This window comes from Phoca vitulina, unplaced genomic scaffold (genome assembly GCF_004348235.1).
Source record: "Phoca vitulina isolate PV1807 unplaced genomic scaffold, GSC_HSeal_1.0 scaffold9, whole genome shotgun sequence".
NCBI classification, from domain to species: Eukaryota; Metazoa; Chordata; class Mammalia; order Carnivora; family Phocidae; genus Phoca; species Phoca vitulina.
The window spans coordinates 29,841,996-29,857,474 of NW_022589712.1; the positions used below are offsets into that span (position 1 = coordinate 29,841,996).

The 15,479-nt window shown below is 38.6% G+C and overlaps 1 protein-coding gene across 1 annotated transcript in view; it reads left to right on the plus strand.

The window, feature by feature from the left end:
* SGK1 (serum/glucocorticoid regulated kinase 1) overlaps nucleotides 1–15,479 on the plus strand; it is a 108,991-nt gene that overhangs the window by 66,564 nt on the left and 26,948 nt on the right. Inside the window, exon 3 of the mRNA XM_032407840.1 lies at nucleotides 11,131–11,206. Coding sequence (XP_032263731.1) covers nucleotides 11,131–11,206 — 76 coding nt within the window. The remainder of the gene's footprint in view (nucleotides 1–11,130; nucleotides 11,207–15,479) is intronic.

Sequence of the window (15,479 nt, forward strand, 5' to 3'; positions counted from 1 at the left end):
TACTCCACGAAAAACAGAAGGGAGGTTTAGGGACCAAGCGGAGGCATTAACAAGCATAGCATACATGAGACAAAGCCTTGCCATCAATCTCCCCATCCGCACGTCCCCAGCCGGTCTCTCTCTTCCGCAGCGCCAGTGATTTGTGGCAATCAGCCAGAGCAGGTACAAGACCTGAACTTCCGTTCTCTTGATAAATATCATTTGGAACCTCCATGGGGGACCTTGGGATACATTGAAAATAAGGTGACACAAGCAGTGACCTGTATGTGTTTACTTTAAGACATACTTCTGGTTTTGAGCAGAGCTGAGTAGTAATATGTCTACATGTAAACGTAAAACCATGGTTGATCATCCATTCTTTTAATAAGTATCTATTGTCACTTGGCTACATAACTACTACTATGGCTGGACTAGTATGCTAGCATGCTAAGGCACTGAAATTTGGTGAATAAGTCAGGACACAGTCCCTTTTGCTCCAGAGCTTACAGTCTAGGAGTATCTAAATTATAAATAATGAGCAATAGAAAGTCTTTGTTTTTCCAGGAAGTATGTGTTTTTGTACTTTTCTGCTCCCTCCCCTTTTTTAAATTTCTATTTCCTTGAAATGGAGATTTTTTCCCCCAATTAGTTTTTAACCATTGCTTTGTGAAAAAGTATCATCTTATAATCTTTATTTTCCCACAACAAATACTTAAAAACAGCAATATATTTTACACCATCTGGGAAGAAAGTGAACAGTGATGGTATCAAGAATGAATTCCATTCTTTTTTTCAAACAGGCTAATAAGGCAGAAATAAGCCCTCAAATTAAAAAGAATAAATCTCGAATAAAATTTTCAAATAACATTTTATAAATAACTCGTGTATAGTATTTACAACTTAAGTCACTCGACTTTAAGTATGTATATAATTGGAAGCATTCTGGTTTAGTGATGAAAAGCCTGGGCTTGCTAGCTGCATTTTCCTTTTACAAGTTACCTTATTTTGGCATCTGTAAAATGGGCGTAATGATAATAATACCTTTCTCATAGGGATGTTGTGAGTACAAAGTGAGTTAGTTAATGTGAAGCACTAGAACAGTATGCTTTTCCCTCTTGGCTTGAGTTGTAGTCTTTTGCCCTAGAAGGTTGCACTTGTGTTTCACCCTCTGAAGTTTTCCAGCACGTGCTTTTCTGGCCTGGCCCAGTGATGGGTCCCTTGCAGCAGTCCTTCGTAGCCCCCAGACAGGTTCGAGGAGACATGCGCTCCAGGGCCAGGGACTGGGAATGAGGGAGCAGGTGGGAGGGCTGACCCTTCAAGACTGCCACTGAGCTGAGGAGAGGTTGGGGTGAGGGCAAGTAAACACAAAGCTTTCCTACCATTTTTAGGTTGCCCACCCCCCTTTTTTAATTCAACCTTCATTTGGTCACTATAAACCTTTGTTTTCCAGAATTTCAACAAATTTGGTTCTGACAGTTCCTGCTTGCATTTTGATGTTTCTGCCCAAGGACAGGAGCTTGGAGGTGCCTACTCTGCCATTTTCTGATGTCACCTCCCTGGATAAGTCTTCAAAGGTTGACTTGTCCATACTTCCCCTCCTCCCAAAAAGGGACAGCAAGAGTGCCCAGAGGTTGTTCAGAGGGCTCATTGAGTAATGAGATAATAAATATGCTGGCCCATTGTAAACACTCCATAAAAATATGATTAGTAATTATTTGCTGATATATAGTGTGACTTTAAATTCTAGGTCTAGGGAAAACTTCAGTAGCGGATTGCGGTGACGTTTGGTTCCTTGTTTAGGACAGCTAAAAGTAGCATCATTCAAGTCCTCAGTAACAGTCCTATATGCCTTTAAAGATCTGGAATGTCTGTTTGATCCCTGACCAAGCTCTGGATCCACAATTAGGCTTCATGAATATTTTATGCTCCCTATATGGAATGATAAAAAACAAACTCAAGCCACTTAAGGATTGTCTAGAGCCCACTGAAAAATAAGTAGAAAAAAATATAGAGACAGAAAGAAAAGATACATGTAAGCTGCATATGGAAAATACATGCCAGGGGCAAACAGCTAATGCAGGATCTTCTTGGAACACTCATAGGCTCACATTATTATTCTGCTTACTTCCCAGAAGTTACTTCCCTCAAGTGTTCTGGCTGGGATCAGAACCTACACCTCTTAAAGCTGAAATTCAGTACTTAGTAAAACTATCCACTTCTCCACATGTTATATAGATGTTTTTCATTCCCTGGACATTTTCCCACTTATTTCTCCATGGGCCTAATGACTTACCCACTGAATACCAAAGACATGTTGGATAAAGAATCATTGTCAAGATGTATGATTAACTTGGCTAAATGCTAACACAGTTTCGCAATGAAAACCTTCCATCTCTGCCATTCAAAACTTTGTAAAAGATGTATTCATGGTGTTTTTGCTTATGCAAAAAATACATTTCATAATTGTCAGGTATTGTTTTTAACATGTGTTTTTATATCAGATACAAGAAAGGTCAAATGAGATCTTAAAAAAAAATATTGGCTGGATCTGCTATAAGTGAGTCTTCCAGCACATCTGGGAACCTCTGTAAAAAATTAACTCAACATTCTGGACTCTTGGGATGGCCAGATTATTAACTGGTTTTGCAGAAGCACTCTGTGAAAGCCAAGGCATATAAGAAATATTTTTAGACCTATAGACCATTAAATACTGTATAGTTAGCCCACTGCATGAGAAAAACAGCAGGTAGTTAGATGGAGGTGTCTAGTTCCATTCACAGAGGGAAAAAGAAACCATGCATTTGTTGGCAATTGCATTTGACAATTTAGACTCTAGCTAAAGTGTTATTGGAAGATTGAATATCAGACTTTTTTATTAAAAAAAATTAAACATTAAGAATTATAACAAAGAACAAATTATAATCACATTGGCCTTGAATCTGACCTAGCTCCTGTATAGGAAAACAGTAGGAACATTTTTTCCTGGGACCTCACATAAAATCCAGATCCAGATTTCTGTTTCTTCCCCCTCTTGTCAAATACCTTTTTGAGGTAAGCTCAAAGAGAAAAATACTAGGGAATATTGTCATTTGCACTGAAAGATACTCAAGACATTTCTCTTTTCCCCATAATGCCTAGGAGTAGGTGTTTGTTCATCATTTAACTTAGGCCTGGAAGTCATCCCTTATGTTACCCTTGTATGGTACAATGACCCTGAAATCGCCATACTTAGTTTCTTCCCTGGACCCAGTGGATAAATACGACTTAATCCATGTGACTTCTTTTTGGCAGAAGTTGGTTTAAGCATGACAGAGATTCCTGAGAAGTTTAGAACTATGCTGGGTCTCCAGTCTCCTCTCCCCTCGCATGGGGTCCTGGCACTGGTATTTTTTTTTTTTTTTTAAGTTTATCATTGCAATATGTAGCCTTGATTGAGAACCACTGGAAAGCAATGCGTCTTAAGGAGGGGAAAGAAAAATCTAGTTGTGGACTAGACACAGACTAGTCATGGACAAATCCAAATGATGTATTGAATTGAGCCTGAACCTAGGCACAGTTTTGAAGATGATTCTTCCCAGCCACCTGTGGTGTATAGTCATAGATAATAGTCTGCAAGAGGAATAGAGCCAATCATTAATAACTTTTTCCAGTGAATGTATTTGGTAGCACCGTATAGCCTAAGCAGTTTTCTACATCTTTATGCAAAGAAAAATAAATCATTTGAATGGAATGTCAGGAGCTAAATAGCAGGCCAGGTCCCAGCCTTACCGTGAGGCAGGCCTGCAGTTTCTTCCACTGCTACGCATTTCTGGAAGCATCAACCACTGAGTTAACCCCACTGTCAATCACTTCAGGACTCCAATACCAGAAATTCAGGAGGGTTAAAACCCTAGAAGAAATGAAGACATGTGTTAAACCAGCACATTTTGGCATAATGATTATCTCCTTTAATTTCTAAGAGCTTAAATTGAGGGGGGCTTACAGACTTCATTTTTAATTGTTTAGAGATTAATAATTCAATCATTTAGCACATGTTTACTGAATGCCTGCTGTGTGCAAGCAACGCTCTGGAGGCATGAAATTTATAAGAGACCATAAAAAATGAATGAGACAATTATATATCAAGTGTCATGGGGAAATAAAAAGCAGAAAGGGAAAGACATTTCCACTTTAAGCAGGGTGTCAGGAAGGGCTTGACAAATGCCTGGAGGATGACATTGGAGCAAATACCTGGAGGAGGTGAGAATTATGCAGATATCTGAGCAAAGAAAGTTCTAGTCTGACTGCTCAGCAAGCACAATGCCTGGAAAGAAGTCTTTTTTAGCTGGTACTATTCAGTATATAGATAATTCAATTAACAGAGCAAACTTTTTCCATCAAAAGATTCTATCTCTTCTGGCCTCCAATCTGTCATGATTCTCCTATTAACATGTTTGATTGTATGACCATGGCTAATAACTCTTATCAATTATTGAGCCCTACAGGGAGCTAAGCCTAGGCCTAATCCTAAGCCTAACTTTAACTTTGCCAATTTTTCCGGTAAGGAGACTAAGGCTAACAGAGATTATGTAACCTTCCCAGGGTCACTCACAGAGCCAAGTCTGGGGCTGCCATATTTTATTACAGGTCTATCTGACTCCAAAGCCCATGCTCTAAACAGCCATATCTAATTATTTTTACCATCTTTGATCTAAAATAAATGCAAGGAAGCTTCCCTTAACCACAGTGGAGGTATTGCAAACAACATGAATAACTTCTGGCTATCTGTGTGACCTTCTGTAAGTCACTTTACCCCTTTCAGAATTTGTTTTCCCATCCATTAAATAAGGAGGCTAAACTAAGTCATGTGTTAAATCCATTCTACCCACAAAATACTATTATTCTGTGATACATTAACTAACGCTGGCCCCTGTACCATCTTTTGAATCCTACCAAACCAATGATGTAGTCAGTGAACATGCAATGATTGCCTTTTCTGAGCCAGGCACAAGCTACAAATACCATGCCCCCAAATAATTTCTATTTAAGAATTTAATTACATGCTTTGGTACAGATTATATAAAGGTTTGACCTGGATTCCAGTCAAACCAACTCTGTATGTCTTCTTTGGTTTGTGTTTTAACTTACAAGTGAAGATGTGCGATTGTTGGTTCTGATGCTATTACTGAAAAGTAGCTAAGGTGGGCTCCCTTAAGGCTTCTAAAATGACCACATATTGGGGTGCGTGGGTGGCTCAGTCAGTTAAGTATCTGGCTCTTGATTTCGGCTCAGGTCATGATCTCAGGGTCAAGGGATTGAGCCTGGCATGGGGCTCTACACTCAGTGGGGAGTCTGCTTGAGATTCTTTCTCTCCCTCTCCCTCTGCCCCTCCCTACTGCTCCCTCTCTCTCTCAATAATAAATAAATAAATCTTTAAAAAATAAAAAATAAATTGACCACATATAGCCTGACTCCCTACTCATGTCATCCTATTTATTGCCTCCATAGTGCTCATCTCAACTGCCAGCATTAGAAAACAAGTTTCATGAGGGCAGGGACACATCCATCTGGTTCCCGACTATTCCGCTCAGCATTGTCCCTACCATTCAATGTTTTCCACAAATATTCATTCGATGAAATGTATAATTGAATTAATTTCAAAACTGAAGAGAAATCCAAGTTTTAAGGAACCAACATCAGTTCTCAACAGACATCTTGAAATGTGAAGACTTGGACTCTATCCCTTGATCAGTCACTCACTTAAGCTACATTACCCACTAGTCCTCAGTATCCTCCATCTATGAAGCAAGGAGGAAGGTGACGTAAGATCTCTTGCAGCTCCCCAAATCTCTGATCCTTTCAATTCTACTAACATCTGATTCAATAGAGGTTTAACTTGGACGTCTTGATTTTATGTAGACCAGAGGTTGAAACTGAAACGCTTGCTGGGCCGGCTGGAAACATAAATAAGCAAAATGGGCTGGATGGTAAATTGTCTTAAGCAATTCACAGTCACAAAGGCCAAACCGAAAAATATAAAAAACCAACAAGAATGCAAGTGAAATAAAGCCTCCAAAAGAAGAACATTTGTCTACTTGCTTGGAATCACAACTTCTGCAGGGGCCAAGAATAGTCCCTATGCTCCATGTCATATGGATGTAATTAATGTTAAGCAACTGAACAATGATAAATCATTAGTTCACCCAGAACTATAAGACTTAGGATCTCTGTTGAGATTCTTTGACGAATCTCTTGACAAGACTCCTGCTGTCCTTGTGTACACTGTCAGATTAGTGATACCAGATAAACAGACTGTGGGATGTTTGTTGTAGTGAAACAGTGTGGATGGATTCTCATCCTGCCATGAGCAATGTGCAGGATTAGCCCAGAGGTAGAGGCTTGAGAACCACATGCCCCGCCCTGCCCCCCACTGCCGTCCACAACTGTGCAAGCGTCACCACTAAGCACCCAAAGATGATATGGTCTGGGTCTGGTCTGGGTCAGAGATGAAGCAAGTGCTGCCAGAAGGACTGTAGGTACAGCACATGAACCAGGGCCTACGTGTGCTCCACGAGCTCACCACGTTAGCTGAGGCACAGTGTAGAGTGGTTTCTTTAGCTGCCGAGGACTGTGGACAGTCATGAGCACAGTTGACCATCCTTCCTGGTCTCCAAGTTCCAAAGTTCTGAAATATGTTGGACTCCTCCATCTTCCCTCATTTTTGGTCATCCCTCAAATCTTACAAAATCATTGCAGCTGCCCTTCACAGCCATCTCGCCCTTTCCATTTTCACAGTGCCCTTGCTCGTCGTGCGCTCGTCACTGTTTCTCTGACAAGGCAGCAGCCTCCTAATCTCCTTGGCTTTGGTCCTTTGTGACTCTGGTCTTTCATACAAACTGCCAAGGCTCTTGAATTCCCTCAGAGTAAAGGATTCATTGACATTCAAAGCCTTTCACCATCTGGCTTCTACCTAGTTTCCAGTCATTTCTCCCATGAGCCTTCTATTCCCAAGAGATTGTTCCACCAAGAGTTGCCTAACCATATGCCTTATTAAGCGTTGCTCCCACACCTTTGTTTGTATTGCCCCTCCCACCCTGGATGCTTTTCTACTGCCTGTCCACCAGTCCAAATGTTGCCAGTATTTTCCAAACCTGCTCAAGTCCTCCCTCTTCTTTAAAGCCTTGCTTGACAACTTTGCCCACACTATTGCTTCCTTTTTAAAACATGGACAAAATTTAATAGCTATACAACATTCTTCATCTTGGATTTAGAGGTACTTGATATGAGGTTCCATAGACATCTTTGTGGATGTCTATGTCTTACTCCCAAAATCAGAAAGTAGGGTCCTAGTGATCAATGCATTTCCATTGTACCCTTATAACAACCAGGATAGCCCCTTGGCCTTAAACAAAAGCTAAATAAATACTTGTTGGATATAATGAAGTCATCCAAGAGAAAAAAATCAAGGAAGACTTTTCTTCCCTTGGATACACAGAACTGAATTTAAACTTAATGTTTGCGGGATGGCTTTACATCCTGTGATTGCATCTAGAGGATGTTTTCTAAAGCTTCACTAAAGCAGTTTAAGAAGCAAAATCTTATTTCCCTAGATATAAAGTGTTCTTGCTTACTTTTGAACATCATGTAACCTGAGATGGGAGAGAATCAATTCCCTGGTTAAGAAGAAACAAGCATGTTGAGAGTTCCTATTGTATTTTAAGGAGAACTATGACTTTAGCAGCAAAGTATACTGCATACTTTAGTAGCATACTGCTAAAATCATAAAAAGTCATACACAAATTATAAATAAGTCAAAAGTAAATCAGGGACAAATTCATATGTTCTGATTTATTTTTCCTATATCATCACCACAGGTGATTTTTAAATTATTTATATATGCATGTATATTTATTTATTGTGGATCAATGTTCTTTAAATCGGGATAAGATGGAATGAGGAAAGGGGACCATAGGCGTTTCCTTTCTGGCAATCCTACAAATATTACAACTTGTCATTAACTGAAGGCATTTTATAGAATTAAGATTTGGCTCATTTCTCATGTCAGTGGAATCTCTAATGATTTATTCACAGGTTCATTTCCCAGAGCTTGTCCAAAATTTCTGAACATCTGACATCTCCCTAGATGAGTTATTCTGATGCACCCTACCTTCTAATATTAAACTACTTCTATCCTTGTTTCAAATGCCCTTATCTTTCTAATGTTCTAATGTTATAGTAACTTATGAAAGTACTTCTAGATCTCAAAACTCTAGGGAATAAGCATTCAGCAATGACCTTCTAGAACTAATCCTCTTTCCTTCACCTTCACACTCTAAAACTTTCCATTCTATCAGGGAAGGAGATTTTCCCTCCTTTCCCTCCAGGGACATATTAGAAGTAAGTTGGAAGATAGTACCACTTCTATTAGAAAAATATTTTTTTAAGATAACCTCCCCCAAAGGCCTGTAAGGTTTAAGTAAGTGAGACTAAGTTCCATTGACTTTGTTGAACTCACAACTTTAAAGGATCTCTTCCTAATCATCAGTTCCAAATTGCTCTGTATGCAAAACAGTGCAAGGGCTCATTCTGTTTTTCAGAATGTTTATGCTGTCATTAATTAAATAAATAAACTTTAACAGCCTTCATTAAACTTTAATAAATCTAATTATGGTTGAAATTGTTGGTTGTGCTAATGGCATGTGGTTATGGAAAAAAAGTCATTAGTTAAAAACATTCTAAAGAAATTATAGATGAAGTGTCATGATGTCTGGTATTTGCTTCACAATATTCCAGCCTAATAAAGAGGGGAATAGATGAACTAAGATTGGTAAAATGGTAAAGTGTTGAAGACTGATAAAAGCTGGATAATGGGTACATAAATGGTTATTATACTGTCTACTTTTGTGTGTGCTTGAAATTTTTACCTCAGTAAAGAGACTTAAAACCATTTCATGAGGAACAGAGGAAGGGAAGAGGCCTGCTAACCTGGAAATGAGAGGCTCAGGTGAGACAGAATAGCTACTCTCCAATATTTGAGGAATTATTTCTCAAGGAGAGCAGATCTGTTCTGTGCAACTCAAGAGTGAACTAGAACCGGTGAGCAGAGTTTCAAGGATCCAGATTTCAATTCAACTTGTAAAGAATTTTTAACAATTGGAGCAGTATTTTAGTGGAATATGTTATTCCTTTGAAGGAATTTATACTGAGGCCACTTAGTGAAGTTTGAGGGATTTTTGCATTGCTGGCTCAAAATGTCATCCAGGGAATGGTGCTGTTCCACACATTCTTTTTTTTTTTCCCCTGAGATTTATATTTTCATGATTTTCTTTTACCACAATTTAACTTTTGAAATCATGTTTCCTATCAATTAAAAACACATTACACTACCAGAAAATTCCATTAATAAAATGTAGATGACTTCCATTTTTATTTACCAAATTGTTTATGTGCCTATCTGATATATTCACAGATGGAGGAGGGTGACCAATCCCTAGATTTTTTTGTGTGTGGTAAGAACAATTACTATGAAATCTTCCCTATTAACAGATCTTTTCAGTGTACATTACAGTAATACTAACTTTAGGCCCAACATTGTTCAGCAGATCTCTAGAAATTAATCATCTTGTGTAACTGAAACTTTATACCCACTTCTTCAACTTCCTACTTCCCTAGCCCCTGGCAACCACCATTCTACTCTCTGATTTTGCATATTTGACTATAGATTCCTCTTAGAAGTAGTATCATGCAGTATTTGTCCCTCTATGTTTGGCTTATTTCCCTTAGCATAGGTTTATCCACGTTGTTGCTGATGGTGGGATTTCCTTCTTTTTTTTTTTTTTTTTTAATTTTATTTATTTATTCATGAAAGACAGAGAGACAGAGAGAGAGAAGCAGGCTCCCAAGGATCAGGGACCCAGATGCGGGACTCGATCCCAGAACCCTGGAATCCTGACCTGAGCCAAAGGCAGACGTTTAACCATCTGAGCCACCCAGGTGCCCTGGATTTCCTTCTTTTTTAAGGCAGAATAATATTTCACTGTATGTGTATACCACATTTTCTTGGTCCATTTATCTGTCCAGAGACATGTAGGTTGTTTCTCTCTCCCGGCTGTTGTGACTAATGCTGCAATGAACATAAGGGTGCAAATAACTCTCCGAGATCCCGATTTCTACACGTTCTTTGGTAGTAGCTCACAACAAGAGAAGGAGCTCATGCCAGATTGCAAACTGATGCACTGCTTCTTTCATCGGTAAAGACCTGCTATGGAGAGAAAAGGCCAGCAGAACTAAATAAAGTATTAAGTGACATTCTTGACTATTTTGACTGTTGCTGCAATGGAAGGAATTTATCCATTAAATAGTCACAGGGACTTTTCACAGTAATCAAATTATAGATACAAAATATCTATAAATGGAATGTCCTTCTTAACCCTAAGATTTATATTTCCCCAATTGAAACATACTGGAAAGCCACACATCACATTAGTATAAAGTTGCACCCAAAAAAAGGATCATTGCTGTTCCCTGGAAATTATTGTGAAGAATCTATTATTTGGATGTGCCCTAGGCAGAGATGTTAGGTTGAATGCATTATATATATATATATATATATAGCCTATGTGTATGTGCTATTTTAAAAATATAGATTCTGTTATGATTATAAAATAAGAACTCATTTTACTTGTTTCAAGTTTTTGTTCAAGTTCTCTTTAGTTAACATATAGTGTGGTATTAGTTTCAGAAGAATTTATTTTAAAGTGCCACTGAATTAAAAATAGCTCTCCCTTATGTATTTTCCCAAGCATATATACTAAAAGTACCATCCCTATTACGAAGAAGTCCAAAACACGTTTCATGTGATAAGGGTCCTTACGTTAATATATTGCTAATCCTACAAGGCCTCTGCGTACAGCTGTATAGGTTGCACACTGCAAAAAGCACGGGAGAAGGGAGCTAGTGGAAGCTGAGTTCCGGCCCCCATGTGCTTATCTAGCCATGAGCCCTGGCGGTGAAACTGCGTCAGGTCAAGGGTCACCCACGATCCCAATTTGCCCAGGACGGCCATATGTGCTAGCTTCAGGCTTGGACTCTTGCCTATAGAACTGTAGGTTGGAAACAGCTGAAACAGTGAATCCATTTTCACATCACTTCTTTTCTCCTTATGTTTTCAAGGCAAAAGAGCCATGTAATCATGCCAGCATCCTGACCAAGCCTGACCCAAGAACCTTCTGGACTAATGATGATTCAGGTATTATTGGAAAAATACACTCTGGCCCTGTGAGGTACAAGAAGCATTCTGTAGTAAAGCCCTACACAAAGGCAAGGTTTGGGGGGAAATTGTGTTTTGCTTGTTTGTTTCTTTGTTTATACCTAGTCCAACACTTGACTATATATAATTGATATATATGTGTGTATATATGTGTACATTATATATGTGTAATAAACATAGGAGTGTATATATATATACAGATATATATGTATATATATACAAGTCCCTTTGTTTTATTTTTTAGTATCTAAAGATATATATGATCAGGCATAGCTTTATGGAGTGTGAAATATCTTCAAGCATTGGGGGTAACAGAGGAATGAGTCTATTTCCTGGAGTGGAGGACAGAGGTAACAGATAAGGTGGGCAAATACGCTGGCCCAAGTTTCTCTTCCAGAGGAAGAAGTGGATTTAAAAAACCCAGGGTGAGTCACACTTGAGAATACTTAGTGGAGGGCAGGCATGACTTCTATCCGGGGGTATAAACTTAGAATCAGAGGAATGTCACTTTCTGAGATCAGAGAGACTATGCTTCAGGATGTGTAATTAAAAATCACCCTCAGACAAAGAGTATGGTATGGAAATGGAAGACTTTTTTTTTCTTTTTCTTTTTTTTTTTTTCTTTTTCACAGTTGGGACATGAGGCCTAATTGCATGAGGTAAAAACCCACTAGAAATAAAAAGAGAAGGTTAAGCCAAAGGAGCTAAAATACCTAAGAGAGTGTTACTAGAGCTTTCACCTTTTCTAATTAAATAAGATCTAATTCAATAAAGAACAGTAGTAGAGTAGTAGAGATGATACCCCATATTTGTATCAGGCCTCACAGCTTTATGAAGCGCATTCACAAGAATCTAATTTATGTGTTTTCGGCAACCCTGTGAAATAGGAGGGGCAGCCTATCCACACCGTCCCTGTGTGAGAGATAAAATCAGACCCTGAGAGAGGTTGGCTGACAGATCCAAAGCTCATGACCAGAAAATACCAGAGCTGGGAGTAGGTCGGAGAGCCTGCTGGCCCAGTTCTATAACATGCTTCCTTAGAAGAAGAAGCTGTCTTGTGAGAACCAACGTGGGCTAAGTCCTTGCTTTAATCTTTCCTTTGTAAAAGAGAGTCAGAGACTATGCGCATTGGCAGAAGCTGGAGGGGGCACCGAGGAAGGAAGTACAAAACCATCTCGTGCCTTTTTTTCCCAAAGACCAGGTTTATAGTCTAAACTTACTATCAATTTTCTCTGTCAAAAAAATTATTCTCTCTTGTTTTCTGCCTTTTGAACAGAGATGAAAAGCACGAAAGTGAACTGGCCTATTTATGCCATCATTTAGGGCCATTAGTGGTACAACCGCTGAAGAAACCAGCCCTCCCCTGGCTAGCACCACTATTAAGACCCGCAGCACACATGTTGGGAAGAAGCTACATAGAGCAAAACATCCCAATTAAAAAATAAAAATGGTTCTTAAAATTATGTAGAGACTGGAATGGGAGGGAAATCTGTACAGAAAATAGTGTTCAGGCATTTTTGGAGCTGGAAAAATTATGTTACAAGAAAAACTAATGCAGGGGGCGCCTGGGTGGCTCAGTCCGTTAAGTGTCTGCCTTCAGCTCAGGTCATGATCCCAGGGCCCTGGGATAGAGCCCCTCATTGTGCTCCCTGCTCAGCGGGGAGTCTGCTTCTCCCTCTCCCTCTGCCCCTCCCCCACCTCGTGCTCTCGCGCTCTCTCTCTCTCTTCTCTCAAATAAATAAATAAAATCTTTTAAAAAAGGAAAAGAAAAACTAATGCAGAACATGTAGAGAAATAGCAATAGAAATACTTCAAATCTACTCATTTAAAAGAATTTTTTTTTAACTATTTTTGTGTCATCAGTGGGGTTACAAAGATACCGGGTCCCCTCTGCAGTGGCTCATCTAGCAAAGAGCTTCCCCAGTAACCAATTCCTAGACTAAGGTCTATGTCTAGTGATCTTGGGGGGAAAGGAAAGGGATTCATTGTTCAGTCAATTCCTGACACAGGGGTATTAAGATCTCTATCTATGGTGGTGGAATTATCTTTGGCTTCTTTTAATCCAGTCAATGTTTTTTAAAAGATTTTATTTATTTATTTGACAGAGAGAGAGAGAGAGACACAGCAAGAGAGGGAACACAAGCAGGGGGATTGGGAGAGGGAGAAGCAGACTTCCCGCCGAGCAGGGAGCCCGATGAGGGGCTCAATCCCAGGACCCTGGGATCATGACCTGAGCCGAAGGCAGACGCTTAACTGACTGAGCCACCCAGGTGCCCCAATTCAGTCAATTCATATATTTCAAAGCTCTGATACTAAGCACATACATTTTTATAAGTTATAGTTTTCTGATGAATGGATCACGTCCCACTTTATCTCTGGTAAAAGGCTTTGTTTGAAGTCTGTTTTTTTCTGATATTAATACAATCAAGCCAGCCTTCTCATGCCTACTCTTCACATGGTATATCTTTTCTACCTATTTACTTTCAACTTATCTGTCTGTGTCTTATGGTTAAAGTGCTTCTCATATAGACCTCTTATAGTTAGGTTTCCTTTTAAATCCTATCTGAAAATCTGTGGGGGTTTTTTTATTATTATTTGGAATGTTTATGTCTATACCTATATATAGATATATAATGGGATATTATTCGGTCATAAAAAAAGAATATGTATACCACATCCTTTTTATCCATCCATCTATGGATGGACACTTAGGTTGCTTCTATATCTTGGTTATCATAAATAATGCTGCAATAAACATAGGAGTGTATATATCTTTTCAAGTTAGAGTTTTTGTTTTCTTTGGGTAAATATCCAGTAGTGGAATTACTGAATCAAATGGTATTTCTATTTTTAATTTTTTGAGGAATCTTCATACTGTTTTCCAGGGTAACTGTCCCAGTTTGCAATCCCACCAACAGTGCAAGAGTGTTCCTTTTTCTCCACATCCTCGCCAACACTCATTATTTCTTGTGTTTTGATTTCACTCTGACAGGTGTAAGGTGATTGTGGCTTTGATTTGCATTTTCACATGATGATTACTGATTGTCTGTTGGCCATCTCTATGTCTTCTTTAGAAAAATGTCTATTCAATTTCTCTGCCCATTTTTAAATCAGATCATTTGGTTTTTTGGTGTTGAGTTGTGTAAGTCCTCTATATATGTTGGATATTAACCTTTTATCAGATATGTCATTTCAAATATCTTCTCCCACTTAGTAGTTTGCCTTTTTGTTTTGTTGATGGTTTCCTATGCTGTGCAAAAGCTTTTTATTTTGGTGTAGTCCTAATATTTATTTTTGCTTTTGTTTCCCTTGCCTCAGGAGACATAGATAGACAATGTTGCTAAGGCTGATGTCCAAGAGATTCTGCCTATGTTTTCTTTAAGGAGTTTTATGGTTTCAGATCTCACGTTTAGCTTCCATAGCTTCCATACAGATTTTAGGATTATTTGTTCTAGTTCTGTGAAAAATACTATTGGTATTTTGACAGGGACTGCATTGGGTCTATAGATTGCTTGGTGTAGGACGGACATTTTGATGATATTAATTCTTCTAATCCATAAGCACAAAATATCTGTATATAATATGTCATCTTCCACTGGTTGCTTTAATCTTTTTAATCTTTGGTTTTTGTCAATTTGACTATGATATGTCTTAACTAGAATCTGTGTTCTTTAAGATGTAGACCCCTCAGGTTTAGGAATTTAAACATCCTTCTAGTCTATTAGTAGTTTTCTTAGAATTTGAATCTGAAGGATGCAATTATTTCTGCTGTGGTTTCTACACTGCCCCATGTCCTTTGTTCTTCAGCATATCAGCAGTCCAACTAAAACTTTTCCTAAATGCCTTCAATTCTATTAAGTGTAAACACAAGCTAAAGCAACTTTATAGCCATCCTTCTGCAACATGCAAACGTGTGAGCCTATAAATGGATCCTTTACAAAGGCAATGTTCTAGTCACAGTATGAATTTTGTTATGGGCAACTTTTACCAACTCCTGAAATAATTGTGATAAAATTATTCCATCATTTCCTACAGCAAATATATTTCAGCAAATGGCGTATTTCCATGCAAAGCTAGCCACCATCAGAGTATTTTACTTATTTGACCTAATGCATAGTCTCTTGATACACAGTTTAAGTAGAGTTAAATATTAGGGGTAATTAGTCCACACTGATAGAAAGAGAGGCTAAATTTTAAAATTCTTTTGTTTTGAAATAAAAGCTTACTGAGGGTTTGTGCACCCTGAAATCTG